We start from the raw sequence: 21,710 nt of genomic DNA, 5'->3' as shown, positions 1-21,710 counted from the left end.
CACCCCACTAGAAAGAAAACACAAGATTTCTGGCTAAATCCTTTTATCTTCCCTGGCAGGGTATTTTTTCTTACTGTAGACATAAGTTCTCCTTAGCAATACAAAACCTTTTACTTATTGCTTTCCTCATTATAGGTTATGGGTTACCTTCATTGTGGATCTCACAAATATTCCAAAATTTTGCAAGCAAAGACGTGATGTGTTACAGCAAAGCTGATCTAATATCTGGCTACTGTGGAAAGGGGTCTGCTGCTTAATCTAAAAATAACTTTTCTCCTGCCAATTCAATGAACTGATTCAGATTACCACAGAGTCATAAGAACTCTGGTACAAGGTCAGAGGTAATGGCAGGGGACGGCTGGAGAAAAATAAGTAGCACTGACCCTTTTTGGCACCAGCTAAAATGTTAGAGCATTCTAGCTATAGGACAAACTGTGTTTGAACTATTCTGGTAAACAGTAAAAGTGTTTTCTCCCACAGGTAAATACAATTTGTATTGCCAAGGAGAAGTAGATACCCTCCAAAACTGCCACGCTAAGTACATGTACCCTGATGATCATCTGTACGTTAAGCAGAGATCAGACACTGCAACAGTGGTCTTGCATAAAGTCAGCTCTATCAGATTCTGAGCAGCTTGACAGGCAACACCACTGACAGTCCTCAAATGTGATCCTCTGATCCCAACTACATTTCCAACAGACCTTATTTAAAAAAACACGAACAACCAAAACAAAAAACACAACAGCAAAAAAAAACCCCAAACAAACCTGTATTTCACAATGGCAACACAGTAGTACAAATGAATATACGCGACCATAAAAGCAGAATACTCAGGGATTCCATCATATTTTAGTTTTATGAGTAATTTCTCTATCCCTAGTCTTATATATTCTCTTATTTTCTCCAGGTGTTTTCTCAGTAACAGAACACCTGAAAATCCATAAGAAACTGCAAGCTTTAGAAGCATGTAAACCAGAGAGAAAATTAAAATACAATCTCCAATAAACCAGTAAGTGACACACCTTGCAGCCAAGAGTAAAAGGCAGCCCATCAAACTCCAGCGAAGCAACTGGTTTTCAATGTAAATTAATTCAGATGACTTGGGCTGCAATCAAAGCAAAAATGGACACTTTGGTCTGGTAAACTACCATCTTGGTGTATCTTGGATACTGCAAAAACCAGATAATGTACTATGCTTTGCATATACAGTGTAACTAGAGCTTCCTCCCCTGTACACTTTCAATTGTGTTTTTTTATAATTTAGCAATCAACTGAAATGATGACATTAACTACCACAGTCTTAATAGAAATATTTGTATGCTGCAAGCCAACATTACGAAACATCTTCAAAGCAAAAGTAATGCCAGCAGGAAGTTTCTACACTACGAACTACGAAGGGAAGCAACTAGCTTGGTAAACAGATGCCTTTACTATCTCATTTCATCTGAGAAGGTTCCTAGTTTAACATGCACCTTAGGTAGGAATGCTTTTCTTTATAAATATATTGCTTGCAAGAGAAGGCAGTACAAGGTATTGTAGTGAACTAAAGCACTGTGGAACTGTGAGCATCAGAAAACTCCCATTTCTGAAATGACTGGCTCTGCAGCATAGCTCAGCCTTGAACAAATACGCTAGACTTCCAGAAGCTACTGGAAAGATCAGAAAATTCCACCAGGATTCAAGCAAATCTAAGGTGTACCATAGTCATAGAGTGAGGTCACAAGGATTCACTCGCATGGACCTGAAACTCCCCATCTGTAATGCAAGAAAGTTCACATACTGGTCTTGTAACACTCTTAAGCCCCCTTAAGTAACACATTCAAAGAGTCCAAAGCCCTCAAAATAAAGAGGTGGGTAGTATTAGTAATACACAGCAGTGCATTCTAATACTAAAACTATTGCCGAGTTGTGCATTACTGCTGGTGCTGCCTGGACAGGATACCAAGCCAAACGGAAGCTCTCTGCAACTGCTCCGCTTGGCCTCCTCAAGTCCATCAATAACAGTGCAAATCTGTTTGTGATATCGCTATCAACTGCAGAAAGATAAATGTCATGTCAACATTATACAAGGCTGCCACCACCAAATCACTCAGGCAGTGAAAACAGGCCAGTTAGAGAAAGACGACCATTTGTCCATGCCATCAACCCACCCCGTAATCTCCAAGCAATGAAGACAGCACTAGACATAGCTGGCTGTTTTGCACAGGATCTGCAGGGTGTTAGCACTCCCATCTAGCAGTATTAGACAGTGACTACCCGATGTGCAGCTGTCTCCAGCAAGTATCACTAAACACTCATGTTTTTTTTTCCTAATGATCTTAGTGCAATATGAAGGGGAAGCAGCAGTCCCCAAAGCTGACCAACATCAGTTTCTGTTGCTGGCAAACTCTGTCTTACAGTTTCTACTCTTCTCTCAAAGGAAGTTAAGAGTACAAGCAAGTATCTTGGGGTATTGAAAGCTGAGCTAATATCCCTGCTTTTCATTAAGGTTGTCTGATACTTCCCATTAAAATATCTATTTCAACTGATATTGCTTTCAGACAATTTTCCTTGGAAAAACGTTAAAATGAAGGTGGGTTTTGCCATTGCTGAGAATGGGTTAGGAAAAAATAATTGCTGTGCTTTTTTCATCGTACATTTGTTCATTAATCTGCTACGCCTTTTATTATTTAAGAAATTATTCAGCTGGTGACCTATACTTGGAAAACTGTATATGTACACTTTGCTTTTAGGAAAGGCTTTTTAAATAGGTCAGGCAACAGAGCTGCACTAAACTGCATTTTACACACACTTGGGAGAGGTTTTCAGGTCAAATTTAACTTTACAGAGAGTCCACGTGCACTCAGAAAACGTTGAGCTGTGAAAGGCAGTGCACTACTTTCACTGCACCTGCAGCTGTGGGGCACAGCAGGCTCTCCTGGCCCTGGGTGCCTGACTAAATTGGGGTGTGCGGTATTTTGAACACACACACACACACAGGCACACTCTCTTACTTAACTGTAAGCACACCAAGCAATTAGTCTTATCTAGCAGTGCTCCAAGCTCCCAGCTAATCTGAGGAGCTGTAGCTACATCAGCGAGGCATGGAGTCTCATGACCACAGAACTTATCATAGACACAGCTAGCTAGATTTTGATAACTGCCTTCCACAGAGTCCCATGCAATGCTGGTAGCAGATGAAACCCAATTTTCTTTCTTAGCAAGACCTCTGATTTGTATTTTGCTTCCTGGGTGACTGTCTTGTGCCTACAGAGCAATGAGCACATACAGAACAAATCCAACAGCAGTTTGAGGAATGGATTACTTGACCTTACTTTCTTTGCTCAATAAGCATACCACCAGCAACTACTCATTCAAATACTGGGAGATGAACAGAAATCAACAGCACAAGAAAGCCCACACAGAAGTAACCAATTTGGACTGCAGAAATAGTGCACAGCATAAAGGCACAGGGCCACACACCGAACAATAAAGAGAAAACAAAATATTCAATAGCGACTCATTAAGCAAGTACCATCCACCCTGTGCAGTAAATGAGTCTGTGGAAAAACCAGTCTGTAATCATGAAATTAAAGACTGTCTCATAATGCATATGCATAGGCAAATTAAGGCTGCCAGAGTAAGGCTGTTTGTGCACTCCCTAACTTTTGACTGTTTGACTTTGCAACTTCAATAATGCACTTCTAATGTAGTTTGGGGTGTAAGATATTTAAATTTCAAAAGCATTTGTACACAAATTAGGTACAGCCCTCAGATCGCTGGCGTGCTGCCAGCGCAGCCCCTCCTGCCATGCAAGCCGGCTGCTGCTGTGCTCAGATACCGTTTTTGTGAAAGCAGAGCGGAGCAGAGCATGTCAGAGCGCATCAACCGGCGGCCGGCGTTGGGCAGGGCAATGGTGCTCTCTGCTGGGTGAGCGGCAGCACGGCAGCTGCTTTGGCACTAAAGCTAAGTTATTAGCATTACTGAATGCTGGGCTACGTGCAGGTGAACCGCTCCTGGCCCAAGTGGTTGACTAGCAACTGCGGGAGTCTACACCTGGACGACATTCTTGACTGACAGCCTTTACAAAACACACATTCACGCTGTATTTCATGTGTATGAATCAAGTGAAAATTCAGTCTTTCTGGCCTCTCTCTCTTGTTATTTCTGTGGTAGTAGCTGTTTGAGGAGGTTTACTTCTAGCAACAGTAGCTATGTTGATGTTAAATACAGAACTTTTTTTTAAAGTTTCCTTTTACCATGGAAAAAAATAATCTCATGCCTGCATAATTTAGAGAGACTTTTAGGCTAAAATGGTATTTTGGAAAACAGTTAATAACTTACTGCAAGTCTGAACAAAGCACATGTTCTGTGGGAAGAAAGAGTTTAAGACCAGATTACCTTTTATTATAAAAGCTGTATATTTTTGTGTTTTGCATGGAGTGTTTGGGTGAAACTCTAGAGAGGGGACAGGGCAAGGGAAATCAAGTGTCAAAGGGGGTTTGAACTGATTTCTTCTACTTAGTGCACCATACCTCCAATAATTGCCTCTCTGCACACACCTCCCTCAGCCACACCCAGGCTGAGCTAAGGCCTGTGACCGTTGCATTTTGAATAAACCGATGCATGCATGTTGACCCTGGAGAATGCTGTACTCTACAACTCAGCACAAAAAGATGTAGTGTCAGTGCTTTGGTCCTTTAGTACCAGTGCCCTGCCATAGTACTCAAACAGCACACGGACACATCGGTCAGACGTTGCTATCTGACCTCTGGCATTTTGTACATGCAGAAAATACCAGTTATGCAAACACACAACAGCAAACTCAAAATTAGAGTTTAAAATGCACTCATAAGGAATCCTACTATTTCCTGATAAAGTAGAACGGGATCATAAGCATCCACTGTTCTCTTTTTTGGAGTTAATCACTGGAATTGGTAGAGGACACCAGTCTGGCAAGAATTCAGAACTATCTGGACCCTGACATATGTAATAGTCAATCAGAAACCAAATCTTAAGTTGGAAAGAGAACTTGAGAGGAGTTTGGGGACAGAGATGTTTTTAAGCATCCTTCTCTGAAGTATCTCATACTGGCCACTATCAGGGACAAAGTGCAAAAACAGAAAGATCAAGTATCTGATCTACTAACAGCGGAGATTAACGAAACAGCAAAAAATCCACATGGAATTGAGAGAGGGCAGAACCTGACCTTCTCTCCAGTTGAGAATGAAGTGGGTGAGATGAGCAGTGTTACAGTTAGTAGTGCAAAGAGAAACTGTGTGTGGGAATACTCTAGGGATATTTTAAGAAAAGGAGGAGGATAAAAGAAGGTGATTTAAACACCTTAAGAAGATCTATGAACTCCCTAGAATTCCTCAACAACCTTTTCAAAGGAATCCCACCAAAAGACCTAAATGATTTATAAAGTAACCTGTAACTCTTACCTGGAAAAAAGAAACAAAACACACAGGGAGAAAAAAAACAGCTGGTGCAAAAAGCCGAAAGAAGTGACACTGACCTCAAGCCTCTTTTCAAGTGACTCTATCCTGTCTTTTTTGCTGGCCAAGTTAGCTCTTGTGTAGCGGCTCTGTCCAGGCAGGTATAACACTTGGCTGTAGCATTCTTCCCACACCTGGTTATAAGCTTCACTTGAGAGCTCTCCATGCCCCATTCCTTGCTTTACCACTTCCATCTCTTGTGCCAGTAGATCCTGTGCCTATTGGAAGTGATGAGAAATAAATTGCAGTTACAATACACACAATACAAGAAAACTCCTCGTTTTCAATCCTTCAGTGTGCAATTCACAGGGGCAGTTTCTCTCTTCATACTTAAACCTCACCATCAGGTTAAGCTAACTATGAAATCCAACACAGATGCTGTGGATTATAAATGAAACCCAGGCTAGAAGGCTACTCACGGTGCAAATATCCCTCATTTTATATAATTTGGCCAAACCTGACATCACTCTGCTGTAGCTAATGAAAGCTGTGGCACAGTTAGATACTTCATCTTGCTGCAAAAGAAAAGAGATAAAAGCAAGGACCTTGAGGGGAGAGAGAACTGTACAGACAGAAGCAGCTGTTCTATGAAACAAGTATCACTTTTCATTTCCTTTTGCTTGCCCTTCTCCACACAACCTGGAAAGTCGACTCAATATTAACTAACGGGTGAACTGCATCAGCTCCATTGCAGGAAATACTATTCTGACTTTAACTAACACACATTCTGTTGGTAGAGGACTACTAGTGAGATATGAGCATTCTGCTGTTTCCAGTTTAGTTTACAAAGTAAATTACAGTGAACTGAAAAGGTTCATGTTGTTCTCAAAATTCTTAATATTTCTGACATAGAACCTGACCCACAGACCTACCCAGGCACCCAGGTCCTTCCAATTTTATTTGTAAATAAAAAACTAAAACATCTTTGCTGATCTGGACTTCACTGGTTACAAGTGCATGTTGTCCCTTTCAACAGGATTTATATGTGCATCACGAATTTCCGCATCAGCAGTAGATATTTCACTACAAGCAGACGTAGGCTTTATTACAGCATATTGCCCAGGAATTAATTCAGATATCACCAGATTAGATTATTCCAGGGATATTGGGGAAAGGAAAATTAGTTACTTGTCCTCGATGGTCAAGACAGATAAAATAAGAGTACTCTAACCACACCTAAGAAAGCTAAATCTTTTTAAAGTTCACTTTCAATTAACCTCTATTCGTACACTGTGAGGAACTACTCAAGGCTATTTAGTTGTGGCACCAAAACAGTTCCACAGCTTTAAGAGCTCAGCACACTGTGCTTAGCACCACTGCTAATCCTTCCCAGAAGACCACTACACATCAGGAAAAGAAAGAAGCATTTTATGAAGGGATTTTAGTAGGAAGATGTTCTAAAAGCAAGTGAAGAAACAAAGCAAAATAAACAAGCCCCAGATGAGAACACAGAGATAGGAAAACTTCCTGGCTTGAATTTGATTTTTAGACAGAGGGAATATTAGGCTGAATGTTAGAGAGCAAGCAGGAGCAAGAATGCAAAAAAACTTCTGCCCACGAGTTAGGAGACAAAATTTCCAGGGACTCTGAAGAAAGTTTCCAGACAAAAACTACTGGACTGTGTAATAGTCTCTAAGGGAAGTGATACAAAACCCAATTCTCCTTGCACTTCAAAACAACCAGAGAAAGCACTCTGAGAGTGTTCCTAAGGGAACAATCTGACACTGGCAGGGCAGGGAAATTCATGATCTAACTGTATTTTCCATCTTTAACTTCTGCTCAGAAATCTTCAAGTATAATTTTTCATTTAACAGCAAATTGGAAGTACATACTGTTCAGTGCTTCTCATTTTAGGCTCTTAATTCATTGGTCAGATATGGTCAAGGAGACAGATTTAAAATCTGCTTGTATATCTTCAAAGTCACTTTAAAGTAATATGGGACTTAGGGGTAGAGATACACACAGCTATTGTCAAAACGCAAGCTTCAGATAGCAGGAGTCTGCACAAAACAGATGACTTGGTGGCACGTGATTTTGTCCTTTTCACTCAGTTTTATTCCTGTAAGCATTTGGTCAAAGGTTACTGGCACAGCTTCACAGGTGAAACTCTTTGAAAGAGCTAACCACAGCACTGTGTGTCTGAACTGCCTGTCACTTGGCAGCACAAGGCAACATCTGTAGCTGCTTAAATAAGCTAACAACCCGAACCAGAACCCTTGGTACAGGACTGCTATTTAACTTGGGATTACAATGCAAAACAGGACAGAGTGCCCAGACAGCCTACTCATTTCATCCAGCAACAACCTATTCTGCCTATTCAGCGCTTTTTAACCAGATATGCTGTAAGATCAGTTACCATAGCCCAGCAGGGTCTGCGCTAGCACAGCTAGTACAAGATCAAGCTTGACAAGCACAATTAAACAACTTGATTTGCTGCTTGAATTTATAAACTGGCTACCACTGTCGTATTTAGTCTGCACTGCTCTGGAAAAAAAAAGCTTATGATTACGGATTAGCAAGCTACACAGGCAGCAAAAGGTGGACCTCACAGCTAGTTAAAGAATCAATGATTTAACATCAATTTTCAGAAACAGCAAAGTAGAATTTGTTAACTGTCGGGGTATTATAGGTCCTACCCTTACTGAAAATGAGAAGCAATCACAACACATTCAAAATTGTATCTAAAAGACAGTATCTCTGGACAAATACAGCATTCTCATCATTCTCCTGAGTGCCTAGATTAATATTAGCTTCCAGAGAAGAGAATGTGCTCTTAAATTATCCTTACAGCTCCTCATACAACCCTCTGGAGACCTCTCAACTAAGTTCTGTGCAGACTTGACTCCACCTTTTTTCACAAGGTTACAGGACTACAACAAAAGGAGACACTAGGTCACTGGTCATTAGGCCACACAGTTCTCACCTTCTTGAGATCCTCTTTGGAGAACTTCTCATAAGGATTTTGTTCCAAGTAAGCCATATGTTCTGCATTGTTGCTTCCAAATCCTGGGCCTTTTCCCTTCTTACCACTAGGCTGTTCTCCAAATGGGTGGTGTAAAAGATCAAAATGAAGCATGGTAATCATCTCTTTCTTTATTAGCTCTTCGCTTTTCTGCAAGTCTGTTAGAGGTGGTTCCACATTTAAGGGTCTCAGTATTGTTTCATTAACCTGCCCAGGGATGAAAAAAAAGAGTTCATAAACACCATACACAGCAAAGACCACGTTAAATTCACAGACCTCCCCCTGAGCATGAATTTTATGTATCAGCTAAACCATGCAGAACAGGTGCCAATATCCCATGTGGTGTGACACACAGCAATCCGAACACCCAACCATGCTTTCATTTGTGCATATGAAATTACTCATAACAATTTTGTTGTGGAAGTTTCCTGTAATGTTGAAATCAGCATACTCAAATAAAGGTTTCATTCTCTCAGGATCTACCTAGACTGTATTTCCTCTTATAATGGTTAACACATTTATTTCTACTTTCTTCCATAAAAGTGAATTTTGTTTCCACTTACTTCTGAGGGCCGTGGTAGATTCTTCTGAACAGCTTTGTGCATTCTCTTCAGTTCCTTCGCACGCTCTGCATCTCGGAGAGCCTAGACAAAGAAGCTAAGTGTTACTCCAGCTACTGCAATACAATCAGATGCCTTCTACAAATGTATGCGATATAGAAACTGATTGATTACTGCAGCAAAGATTTCCTTAAAGTATAAAGACTTCATGTTATGAAGCCAGAGCCAAATAGCAGGTCACACTCTACCTGATGACATAATAATTTACTGCCTTTAAAGTAAATGGGAAGAGCACAGCAGACTAACTTAAGAGGAGAAATATCCTAAAAAGTCATTTCCAGCCATCAAAATTCTCCTTCAGCTTCAACCCCAGCAGACTGCTTTTTACAAATTTCTCCACATCAAGTTTGGCATCTGCTCTACCTCACCAGACAGGAAATCCACCAGGAAAAGACAGACCCTTAAATTTACAGCCAGGACTATTTGTACTCTTCTATGACATAAAGTAACTACTTCACTAAAACAATACTTGTGAAAGTATAAAAACATGAGATTTCTCCTCACATTCCACTTTCACGCAATAAATAATATGAAAAGGCAGTGTTGTCTAAAACTTCAGGAATGATGACCAAGATCTTCCATGTTCTAATCCCAGCCACGTCACACCTTCATTTGAAAGGCAGGATGCTTTTCTCTTGTATGATACTACAACTCAAATTCTTTTCCCTGTTCTACATACACAGATTATCGGTATTTATGTAGACCTTTTATGTGTGTGTGTATATGCATGAGACATGCATCTAAATGTATATAACATATTCCTTCCCAAATGGCACATGGTAGGAATCAAATTCTGGGAAATCCTTATCATGTTAGAAGATAGCAGAGCATAGGATTTTTTAAAAATATTTTGTTCACTTGTCAAAGCACAGGCGTTGGCAAAAACCTCTCTGAACTCAAAAACCACTTGAAGGTATATAACAAAAGCAGATTTGCATCACACAAATTAGGATAAGCAATAAATGGAAAAGACACTGTTCTTACAAACAGAAAAATTGAAAGTGTCTCAAATAGCTGTACTAGCCAGTAATTAAACCAGCAGAATTTAATCTAGCACTTTGTCCAGCCTTCCTAGATTCTGAAACAAAAGAAAAAAAAAAACACCCAGAGACCCATTCACAACCTGGCTGCCTGTGTAATCCTGTGGTACAAGTCATACAAAAGGGACCAATTCACCACATGGCAGATTTCTATCTGTGTGCAACCAGCCTTCCTGAATTCGTATATACCTGTCTCACATTTCACAAACAGTAACTTTAACTGTGAGAGAATAACATGAAACTGGAAAAAAAAAAAAGTACAATTCTCATGCGCTTAAAAATCGAACACACGCCTCTGCAGAAAAGTGATTTTAATTATATTTTTATCCTTTGGGGGACAAACGCAGGAGGTAGGTCATACACACTCTTAGAGACTTCATTGTAGAAAATGACGTGCGATACATAACATTAACAAATTAAGAAAAGGATTCAGAGAGAAACCTGGCTTAGCCACCGCGTGTGTATTGTCTGATGGCAGCACAGACAACAGGTACATTTTACTTTGTTATTCCGTAGAAGCTGTACCACTTCCACTAAACACGTGTGAAACTATGCGAACCATACAAGGAAGATATCTTATTTTAAACAAAAGGCACTACCCGCATCACACACACCTACCTGCTTGCGGGCATCTATATCAGCAGTATCTTCTACAAAGGTTTCATCTACTTCGTTCTCCTCAAGTTCTTTTTCTGCATTTTCAGGTAAAACAATCTCAAAGTCGTTCTTTGGAGCAGGAAGGGCCATGAGTCCAAGGCGCAGGTGTTCACGAGACTCCCTCTCCTGTTGAAACAACAGTAAGATGTAATGCTTCTGAATTCATGCACTACGGTGCAATACAATCAAATTCCATTAATCTACGCTAGCAGACATAAACAATACACAACTGATATCATCTGGCAATTTTAGTCTGCTACAAAGCCCAAGGGAATGGCAGGAAGGGACCTGAGGGAATGGCAGGAGGATGTGCTAGGGGAGATTTAGGTTGGGTATTAGGAAAAGGTTCCTCCCCCAGAGGGTGGTGGAGCCCTGGAACAGGCTCCCCAGGGAGGCATCAGAGCACCAAGCCTGACGCTATTCAAGAAGCACTTGGACAACGCCTTCAGACACATGATGTGAATTTGGGGTTGTCCTGTGCAAGGAACAGGAGATGGACTTGATGATCCTTGAGGGTCCCTTCCAACTCAGGACATTCTATGAAAGCAAACAGAAACAAAATATTTGAAGTCTGCCAAAAGGGGTATGTTATTAATCCAGGCTGGCCTACAGACCACCACCCCAGAGTTTATGGATTATAAAGCACAGAAACTCTCTGATGCTGAAAAAGCAACACACAGCTTTCTTAAAGATAGCTAATGAAATCTTCAAACAGGCTGAAACACTCAAGTAGAACAACAGCATGGCACCTTCGCCTCCCAGTAGCTTCAGTACAACAGTAGAGATTCACATAAACACCTTTCAAGAAACTGGAAATATGTGAAAATGGGTCTAGGCTGACAACGGACACAAGGGTATTTGCATGCCTAACTGGAACTTTTTTCCTTGCAGCTGCTCACAAATCTGGGGATTGTGGCACAGTACAAAAATGAGACAAACAGCACCAGATCTGGAAACAAGTGGAGTCCATCAGGAAACTGAAGCCCCAGCTTTCCTTTAGCAGCAAAAATCCTTTTTACTGTAAAAAGGCTAAAGACAGAACCAAAGGAAGTATAAGGACATGAAATAAACCTTGTCTTTCAAGCTAAGGGGAAAATCTGAAATTCTGAACTTGAAGAGTTATTTTTGCAAGAACAACATGCCCAAAACTTTAAGTAGATATCCTCAGCTAGCCCCAAAAGAAAAATGTCAATAGCTCTGGTGGGAGATACCTAAAGCCACAGTTAAGGCTGCAGAATGAGCCACATAAAAGGAGTTCCCAAGGTGCTACCTATTAGGTATATGCCCTTTTATACCATATCTAATTGGCAGGGTACATCTGGCTGAATCTCCAAGAATGGAAACATCTGTTGCCAAAGGCGATGAAAGAATCTGGATGGGACTCAGATTACTGGACATCTCAAAACCAAGTGCTCCTAATGGCAAAAATTAAACTCCTTTAGCTCAACGTTGTCAATGGGACAGACTGATGAAAAGGTCCTGGAGGTAAATCGGGAAGCCAAGATGACGAGGGATTTGAGGGCTGCATAGTATTGCAAGAAAAATGAATCTTTCCTTGAGATACATTTCCTGCTCAGCTTCAAAGATATAAGTAGGACTGAAACTTAACTATGTCTTCTTTGACAAATCGCTTTAGGGTGCTTTTACTGAGCACACCGAAAGCCATTCTAAGTGGCAAGATTTCTGTTCTTTCAGATGAAGATTTGATTTTATCAGGTGATGAGTACAGACCTGTAGACAAGTGGTAGAAAGTAACACTTGCTATCAAATTAAATTCTGATCAGGAGATGAGAATTAAAAATCCTAAAAGTTAGCACTGATATCCACGTCTTAAGTGCTTCTTACCATTTGTTTTGCATAAGATGGGTCACTGTAATCGGCCATTCCTTCTTCTGGGTTGATGTTCAATTTATCACGCAGTGGAGTTCTACCAGGAGTTGTACCAACCACAGGTTTAGGAGTTAGTCCTCCACGAGGAGTTAAGCCTTCTGGTCCATGAGAAGGTGTTCTAGAGGAAGAGGGATACAGTAATTTATTGTTTTCCCCAAAGAGCTCTCCTTGCAAGTCTGAATGCTGCAAAAAGTTATGTAAATACTGTTAATAAATTCAATCTAGATTTTTTTTTTTTTTTGGGGGGGGGGGGGGGGCAGTGAAACCCTAATATGCAGTTAGAAGAATCAAAAAAAAAATCATTTAAACTTGCCAAGGTGTAACCAAGTACCTGTCAAGCGGAAATCTAGGCACATCATTGTGTTAAGAAGTTTCAGATACTACATCAACACAAAATCCCACAGTTACTTTTGAGAGAAGAGGCTATCTACTCACCAGGCACTATTCTGGAATACAGTAATCAGGATTTAATTGCAACCTCTGATTTCCCTACCACCTGCAGCAAGTCACTCTAAATTCATCTGGCTTAACAGCTGTCCCATCTTACAGCTGAATGAATCACTCTGAAGATGCCTCTTTGCTTTCACTGACTAATTATTGTAATGTAATTACTCCTTCAGTACTTTTAAACACCTATGGTTAGGCAAGATGGAATAAGTCTTAGATTTTGTGGGCCTCAGTTGCTTCTCCTCTAGAGTGGGAAGAAATATTTTTCTCTGTCCCAATAACCTGCTACATGAAAGGCATGCAGACATTGTCTTGGACATAGTCACAAGTTTCCTGTTGCCAACTTTTAATGAGGTTTCACATAATGATGATAATAAACTGATAAGACGCTGTTAAATGTCTCAAAAAGTTCAGGAAGGCGAAGAACTCTTAGAAAAAAGCCTACATTATGGTACTCATCTACACTTACGTAAATATTTTCCGACAGCAGTGACAAGTATGCGTGCTGTAGAGAATAACCCCAGCAGAAGCAGACTGGACAAGATAATTTAATACATCGTTTCCGCTACTAACTACTGTAATTCTGTAGTGCCAGTAAGATGCCATAATAGTGGACAAACACAGCTGTATGTATGGCCTGTCACACACTACTGGTCCTCTTGTAAAGGATACAACAGTGCCTTATTTACTGGGTACGTCTGTGGGAGGCAAGTGATACTAAAACAACACAAAAAGTCTAATGCAAGGCAACAACTTCCATAAAAACCTTACATCAAGTATTACAAATTTCATACCATCATAGGAAAAAAGGAGTACTTAAATTAAACATTTGCTCTTTTAGCCTAATTAATAAGATAATGGCTCTGCTTCACTACTCCACCTCCTTAAAAATTTTGGCTTCCCTTTATTTTTAACCATTTAACGGGGTTTTTTGTCTCTCTGCTCAAGGTCCTGGATTTTGACACTGATAGAGCACTTTTGCAAGCAAGCCAAGTTGACACACAGGCATCATATTTACATGTCCAAATCTGAACTTCAGAAACTAAAAAACCACCCCAAACAAACAACAAAAAGAACCCCAAACAAACAACAAAATTATAATGTCTTTACATTTTTTAATACAAAATAACCCAAATGAACAGCCAGATCACTCCAGGCCAAACTCTACCTTCATTCTGCACCGCGCTGACGCCAACAGATCTCCAGAAAAGGATTCATTTACGTAGATCCAATTAAAAGAGCAGGGCTTTTGCACACAGCTTTTAAACAACAAAATAAAGCTGCTTTTGAAAAGCTGCCATAAAGGTCCTTTTTACTTCATTCTCCACTTTTCCTACTAGCATGATACAAGTAAAATTAGAACCTAAGCTGAAAAAATTGACAGACAAAATGTACCAAGCGTAATATTTTTTAGCTGTATGGTATTTGGCATTTGTGGGATATATATTTATTCAGGACCCACCGTAAGAGTTAAACCAGCAATTCCATACTATTTAGATTGGCAATACAAGAAATATTTTATTTTGGATATATATGGCTTATAAAATATTTACTCCAGCTTTTCAAAAATTCAGTGTGGGTTTGGCTAAGGGACCTCCCACACCTTCTGCTCAGAGGTAGTACTTTGGAAAGGCTAGGATTCACATACAGAACGACGCTCCATCTTACTATTTATATTCCTATGTTACTTCAGTATAATTTATATTGCCCTAGACCACCGAAGACCTCATTTTGGACCAAAACTCCAGTGAGCTATATACTATACAAATACAGATGAAGATGATGTGGCTGCGCTTGTGAAAGACACGGAGAAGGAGAAAGTTGTACAAGGGCTTGAAATAAAAGTGAATTAAAATTTGTTTTGAAGCACTGATTATAACCTACTGTCTCACACACTGCAGTCCGCTCCCTCCACTAGACATGCGCCCAGCCAAACACCCACTAGAAAAAGAGTCGACTTTACCTGAAGGGCGTGGAAAGCACAGTGTTTGGAGTCTGAACAACCTGCTTCTGTGGTGTTACCCCCGAAAAGTCACTTTCATGCAAGGGAGTGTTAAGACCTCCTTTCAGGGGGGTATCCACATTTGTGAGAGCCATCAAATTCTGTGCTTCCTGTATAACAGACAACACATGCAGTACATCACTAAGACTTTCAGAGTCACACTCTACTATACATGTTTAACAGATTCATTAGCAGTAAGAACAGCTGAAGAGTTCTTTGAATATCAATCAGTTTGTGGAAAACGTTTAACACTTCTTAACTGCCATACACTGGTATTTACAAACCCTACTGTTCCACTGAAAGGGATTTTAATCTTCATTTCCTGCAAAATATATTCTAAATTGGAACTGCAGAAATTAGAGGCTTACTTAATGTTTCAGATTCCTTCAGTCTGCCAGACTCCATAAATCTGCAAGATTTGTTAGTGACTGAATAGTCAGGTCATCCTAAGGATCCTGATTTTCAGCGGGAACAGGGCACTTGCACTCTGAAATCCAACATCAATGAAGTTTCTCCAAACTCCACTTCAGGGAGAATGCTCCACAAGAGACAGGTTGCTATTCAGGTTTTTGGTCCATGACTCAACTGGGGCTTTTATGAATACCCCCTTATTTTTTATTTTTCCTTTTACAATGAAGAATTAGAACACACTGAAAATGAACTGAGATGATGAAACTACTGCATATAGCAATTATTTTCACAGAAGACTACCAATCCGCCTACAGAACTGTGTATATGCATAATACTGAGACATATGTGATGTCAGAGTACTTTATCTGAAGGTGAACATGACTGTTCCTGCAAACACTGCACAGAGACTTAGGTCACAGAATCCCAGAATCGTGGGGGGTGGAAGGGACCTCTGGAGATCACCCCACCCCACCCCCTGCTTGAGCAGGCACACTTAGAGCAGGGGCACAGGGCCGCGTCCAGGCAGGGTGTGAATGTCTCCAGGCAAGGGACTCCACAGCCTCCCTGGGCAGCCTGTGCCCCTGCTCTGGCACCCGCACAGGGAAGGGGTTTGTCCTCGTGTTCAGGTGGAACTTCCCGTGTTCCAACTTCCTGTCATAATCTGCAGAGTCAGTAACCTTCTCTTTTCTCCTATCATGAAACAAAACCTGTTGAAATACAGCTTATTATCAACACGCAACTCTCAATCAGTACAACACAAATTCAGAGGTTTGCAGAGGTAGGTGTTTGACAATCTTTGTCTTAAGTGGTTTTAAGCCAATAAAGTGCTAGGAAAATATTAGTGCGCTGTTGCAGTTAGTTACTTCTTGTTAACTGAAATAAAAGCTGAACAGCAAAACTAAGTAGGAAACAACATAAAAGACATTCTTTTAAGGACAAAAACACCACATACATCTTCAATGCTGAGAGGTACCCAAGACAAGGAGAAACTATATAAAACACCAGGAGAATGGTTAATGCTGAAAGTTTCATGCAATACAAAAAAATGAAAGTATCATGGTGTTTTGAAGTGTCGTGACAACTGATCAGACAGAACGGCATCTGGTTCTATGCCTTTTGGTGTATCCTCAAGATCATGTGTCACTTCAAACCCCAGTATGGCACATAATCTAAGGAACATTTCTGTGGTACCTTCTATTCAGTTGACGACTGCACTAAAACTAAAAGCCCATTCTGTACATTTGTACTGTACCTGCAGGATCCTGTCCTGTGCTGCCGGTGTTTTGGGAGTCCTTAGAGCTATGCTGTTGTTGGTCACATTATATTCAGACAGAAGGGTGCTGGAAGCTGAGTTTGTAATTCCAGATTCCTCAGCAGTCTGGCGTGCAATCTCACTTGCTTGGCCTACTTTTACAACTTCTTCAAGTTCTGTATCAGATATCTTTAAAAGAGAAAATTCCAAGGCATATTAAGATAAAATACATCCACAAGACCCACTTGATAAAACAGGAATTATTGATAGGCATTGGCCTTATAAGACGTTTATTGGTCAATGAACAGCTTACCTGAGGAGCTGGAAGCACTAGTTTACTTCTTTTTTTGGTAAATTCTGACACTCCACTGGTCTGTAGAATAGCTGAAGGCAAGTCTGACTCCTTTTTTCGTTTCATATGTTGTTTGTCTTTTTTGCGCTCTCTTCCCTCCCTTTCACTGCCATTATGGATAACAGAATTATTTTAGAACACACAGAACAGCTACCAAGTAAAACAAACAAACAAAGAGCAAAAAGCCTGTACCCTAATCAGAAGTTGGATCTGCTAAAAAAAATACATGTTGCAGGAGGAGTGAAACCACCTTGTGGTGCAGAAGTTAAACCATTAGAATCATAGAGTAGAATCACAGAATCATTAAGGTTGGAAAAGACCTCTATGATCATCAAGTCCAACCATCTACCCACCACCCCCAGGCCTCCTAAACCATGCCCTGAAGTGCCACATCTACACGTCTTTTAAATACCCCCAGGGATGGTGACTCCATCACCAATCTGGGCAGTCCCTTCCAGTGCCTGACCACCCGTTCAGTAATGAAATTTTCCCTAATATCCAAACTAAACCTCACATGACGCAGCCTGAAGCCGATTCCTCTCGTTCTATCATGAGTAACTTGGGAGAAGAGACCAACCCCCACCTCGCTACAGCCTCCTTTCAGGTAGTTGTAGAGTGCGATAAGGTCTCCCCTCAGCCTCCTCCAGGCTAAACAACCCCAGTTCCCTCAACTGGGGGACATGGTCTGCAGATCTTGCAGCAGAATTTACAACAGGGTAGTATAAAGCTTCTAAATTATGGAATTAGGCAACAGGTGGTTGCTTCAGCCACAGTCAACAGGGTCACAGGAGCAAGAAAAAAATGTCAGTTCAAGAATTTATATAGCAAGAATCAGAGGACATGAACAGTCCCTTTTCTCCAGCAGTTGCTAAGGGAAGACGAACATTTTCTGTGGGATATGGGAACCAATTTCTCTTCAGTATTTAATAAAAATTGTATTTTCTTCAAACAGCAATGGATTCTGGCTGTGAAAACATAAGCTTCAGTCTGAAGCTCCTGCCAGACCCTCTGAATTAACAGCCATACAGAAAGAATCAATTAGATCGCAAGCTAAGCTAATAAACCAAATCATATGTAGCACTGGACCTACTCTCTCAGTAAAAAGCAATTGGCAGAAGTAGTAAGAAATGCAATTGTATCATTAAATATGTACCATACTGCTCATGATGAAGATGGGCGTTTAATTTCTCAGCTGCATGTTTTGGGGGTTTTTGGGGCGAGGGAGAGAAATTAAGCATTTAAGGAGATTCTACTTAAGAACAATTCCATCAAAAGTAATAGCACACCAAATAAGATCTAATCCTGTAAGCAATCTTGATAAAGTTATTACTTGGAGCAAGGTCTGCAGATACACAAGCAAATCTACTGCTAAAAGAAAATGAACCTCAAAAATCTTAACATTTCAATTTCAACAGCAAGAACGTGCATGAGCAAGTTTATTCTCATGAAAAAAGGTCAACTAGACCTTTTAGAAAGATTAAAAATACAGGAGACTTAAAAGGCAGAAGCAAGCTGCACCTGTACCACAGAAAATACAACTCCTACCCACATAATATTTCAGACATTTCCAGGACTTAACACTTATCTATACTTTGGGGTTTTTCAAATACACTGTTCCCTCCTTAGTATAACACACACTTACGATCTTAATTCTCCATCCAGGTCTTGCTGACGTAGCTTCCTAAAATCTGCATCCAGGGACTGGTAGTTTTCCTCTGATGTATCATAAAAACCAGGGGCAGGCTTCTTTTCAAAAGGAATTTCTGCATTATAATCAACACCCCTCTTCTTTTTTCTCTTTTTCTGGATTTCAATTCCAGCAGCCCGAAGTTCTCTTCTCTTCTGGAGAGCAGCAAGCCGTCTAAAGAAGGAGTAGCACTATGTGATTTAAAGTGCATACCTATAGGTGGCTCCTGTAGCCTAAGATCTGGTACTACTTTAATTGGTTGCCCTGAGATAGGGCTGCACAGACTTTCACAATGAGAATGAAGCTCTTGTCGCAAACGACTATCAAAAAGTCTGATTCTGCAATGACTTAAGGCTGTGCCTGACTTTATATGCATTTTAAATGCTCCAGTCAACAAAAGCAGTCCCAGTAAATGAAACTACGCCTCAGCTTACCTAGCTTCTTCCAGCTGTTTCTCTCTTGCTTTTCTTTTGGCCTTCTTCCCCTGTGTATTAGCCAGACGAGCTCTAGCCTCAGACAGCATTTCAAGTTCATCTACAATAGTTCAGAAAAATACAGCTATGAGTTTGCACTTGAAGATGGGAGTAAGGGAAAAAGTGACACTAAGATCAGAAGCAATCTTTAAAAGCTGAATGAATCAGTGTTTTCCAAAGGTTCTGCATGAGCGCTAAACTACTTTGCTCCAAGTTGTGCCAATATGTTTTCTAAATCTTTGGCCAGATGAAATGAAGACTTTAAGAAAAACAAATGCCTAATGATGAAAATGATTCAGCTCAATAGATTTTCCAAATCACTGGCCAGATGATCGATGATTGGCCAAACTAAGACTTGAAGAAAAAAACGTCTGATCTTGAAAATAATTCAACTGATTTCTACAGCATCATCAAAATTTCTACAAAAAGAGGCAACATGACCACACCAATGAAATTTTAATTTCATTTACGTCTTCGCCTGAGAGTACTGCATTAGAGAATTTGTTCATTTCATTTACATCCAGACCCAAGAGTGTCGTATTTGTGAACCCAAGACTCTTCAAAAACACCATTGGTCCACTCATGGAATTTTGGCAATGTTCATTTTTTAGTTCCTAACATTGCTATGTGCAATGAAAAGCGCCATGTAGTCCTCCTGTGCTTCAGCAGGGATTCATCTGGGAGGTATGAGCTGACGGAAAAAGATGAAGATGCAGAAGTAAGAATGTAAACCAGCAGAGCAGCTGTCAAAGCAAGGAACAGTCCGTCATGGCAAGAGATGACAAAGACAAATGAGAAGGCAGGAAACAGACCAAGAAAAGGAAAAGAAAACTGGAAAAATATAGCTGACTGGTCAGACACAGAAATAAGACAAAGCCTGTAAGAAAAAAATGATCTGGAGAGAGAAGAAAAAAAGACAAAAGAAACACGGGTACAGAGGCTGTGTGAAAAGCAAAACCACAGAGAACAGATTTCTGTCAAAAATGGTAAACAAATTCCTATTTTACCTTCATCCATGTCAATAGGATCGGGCCTGGCTGGTTTGGTTTCTGGATTTGGATCAATTTCTCCCGGTTTAAGTTTCCGAGGATCGTCAGCAGTTTCTTCTTCATTGTCTCTCTGAGCAGCTTTGTCCCTAAAAACACATTGTATGTACGTCACACCTGGCTCTTTGTCCCCAAAGACTGATTAAAAAAGTAACCTTATACTACATACCATACACAAACCTGTTACACAACTACTGCAGAAAAGATTCATGAGCATGGTACAGTTTTGTGATCTTAAGTTAGACAAAAGAAGCCAACACAGTATTATATTAAAACAATAAAAAATATTATATAAAAACACTATACTGACAACGCTAATAGTAGAGAACTGTCCTCGGGTAATCCTTAACAGCAAGGACAAGAATTCAAGCAGTGTGACAAAACTAGCAATCAAGAGTTTCCCATTATGCTTTTATACTCAACTAATTACACCAGAATGAAGAAAGCTCACAAGGGAAAACAGCACTTCCTTCTCTTCTCATGGCCTAAAGAAACCCTCTGTAGCATACAGAGATGACACATGACAACACATGGTTTATGTCTTTCTTTTCTCTCACACACTCTCTCGTGCTTATCAGTCAGTCAAAAAATACCCAAATAAACCTGAAACAGAAGCCCACAAAATGCATTAATCTTGACATTCCTCTAGCCAGAACAACCAGAAGCAAGAAAACACACAGCTCGCTCTATTCTAGCCTGCTCTCCCAGGTTTCAGGAGCTGCTTCTTTCAAGCCAGACATATCGACTGAAAACAAACAGTCCTCAAGGACTTGCTTACAAAAGGGCTTGGTCAATTTGAAACCACCATACTTCAGCACTGTAGGATAAAGGAATGACACACCGATACAAGAAACTCTGCAGATTCTCCTGGTATGCACCGCTAGCAAAACAGTAACTCACAGCAGAAATTCATAGTGTTCCAAACACTGTGCAGCAGTTCTCCCAATGATCGGGGCAATGGTTCTCCACTGGGTTGGCATTAGCTTGGCCAGGTGCAACAGCTTCTCCTCTTCTTCCCGTGACCACTCTGTCTTTTTGATGCTTGGGTCTAGCCATTCATACCTGTTAAAAAGTGAAAAAAATAAGGACAACAGAGCCAAGCTATCCACTGATTTGTCTTAACTCAGAGCAGTATTTACCCAAACTATCACAATATGGTTTCAAAATCTTGTCATGCAAATTTCACAAAAGTTATTTTCTGTACAAAAGGATATTACTCCAGAGTATTTTTATGGCATATGTATTAGAGCTTTAAAAAGTATTATTTATCCACCACTTCTCATGCAGATACTGCATCTTCTTCCTTTCCCCTTCTCTATACTGGCAAAATAAGGAGTCAGAGAATTAATCCAGAAAAAGAAAAGCAAAAATCACCACCAAAGTTACCATTTATG

The 21,710-nt window shown here is 40.3% G+C and overlaps 1 protein-coding gene across 1 annotated transcript in view; it reads right to left on the bottom strand.

The window, feature by feature from the left end:
• CDC5L (cell division cycle 5 like) overlaps nt 1-21,710 on the bottom strand; it is a 35,763-nt gene that overhangs the window by 10,917 nt on the left and 3,136 nt on the right. Inside the window, exons 3-14 of the mRNA XM_075086618.1 lie at nt 21,217-21,378; nt 20,278-20,405; nt 19,232-19,331; nt 18,753-18,971; nt 17,072-17,216; nt 16,759-16,947; nt 15,057-15,205; nt 12,602-12,764; nt 10,718-10,882; nt 9,003-9,083; nt 8,401-8,646; nt 5,498-5,695 (exon numbers count right to left, since the gene is read on the bottom strand). Of these exons, the coding sequence (XP_074942719.1) occupies nt 5,498-5,695; nt 8,401-8,646; nt 9,003-9,083; nt 10,718-10,882; nt 12,602-12,764; nt 15,057-15,205; nt 16,759-16,947; nt 17,072-17,216; nt 18,753-18,971; nt 19,232-19,331; nt 20,278-20,405; nt 21,217-21,378 (1,945 nt within the window). The remainder of the gene's footprint in view (nt 1-5,497; nt 5,696-8,400; nt 8,647-9,002; nt 9,084-10,717; nt 10,883-12,601; nt 12,765-15,056; nt 15,206-16,758; nt 16,948-17,071; nt 17,217-18,752; nt 18,972-19,231; nt 19,332-20,277; nt 20,406-21,216; nt 21,379-21,710) is intronic.

Source organism: Phalacrocorax aristotelis, chromosome 3, assembly GCF_949628215.1.
Source record: "Phalacrocorax aristotelis chromosome 3, bGulAri2.1, whole genome shotgun sequence".
Taxonomy (NCBI): domain Eukaryota; kingdom Metazoa; phylum Chordata; class Aves; order Suliformes; family Phalacrocoracidae; genus Phalacrocorax; species Phalacrocorax aristotelis.
Note: the sequence above shows the minus strand (reverse complement) of the source record. Positions and strands in the feature narration are given on the sequence as shown.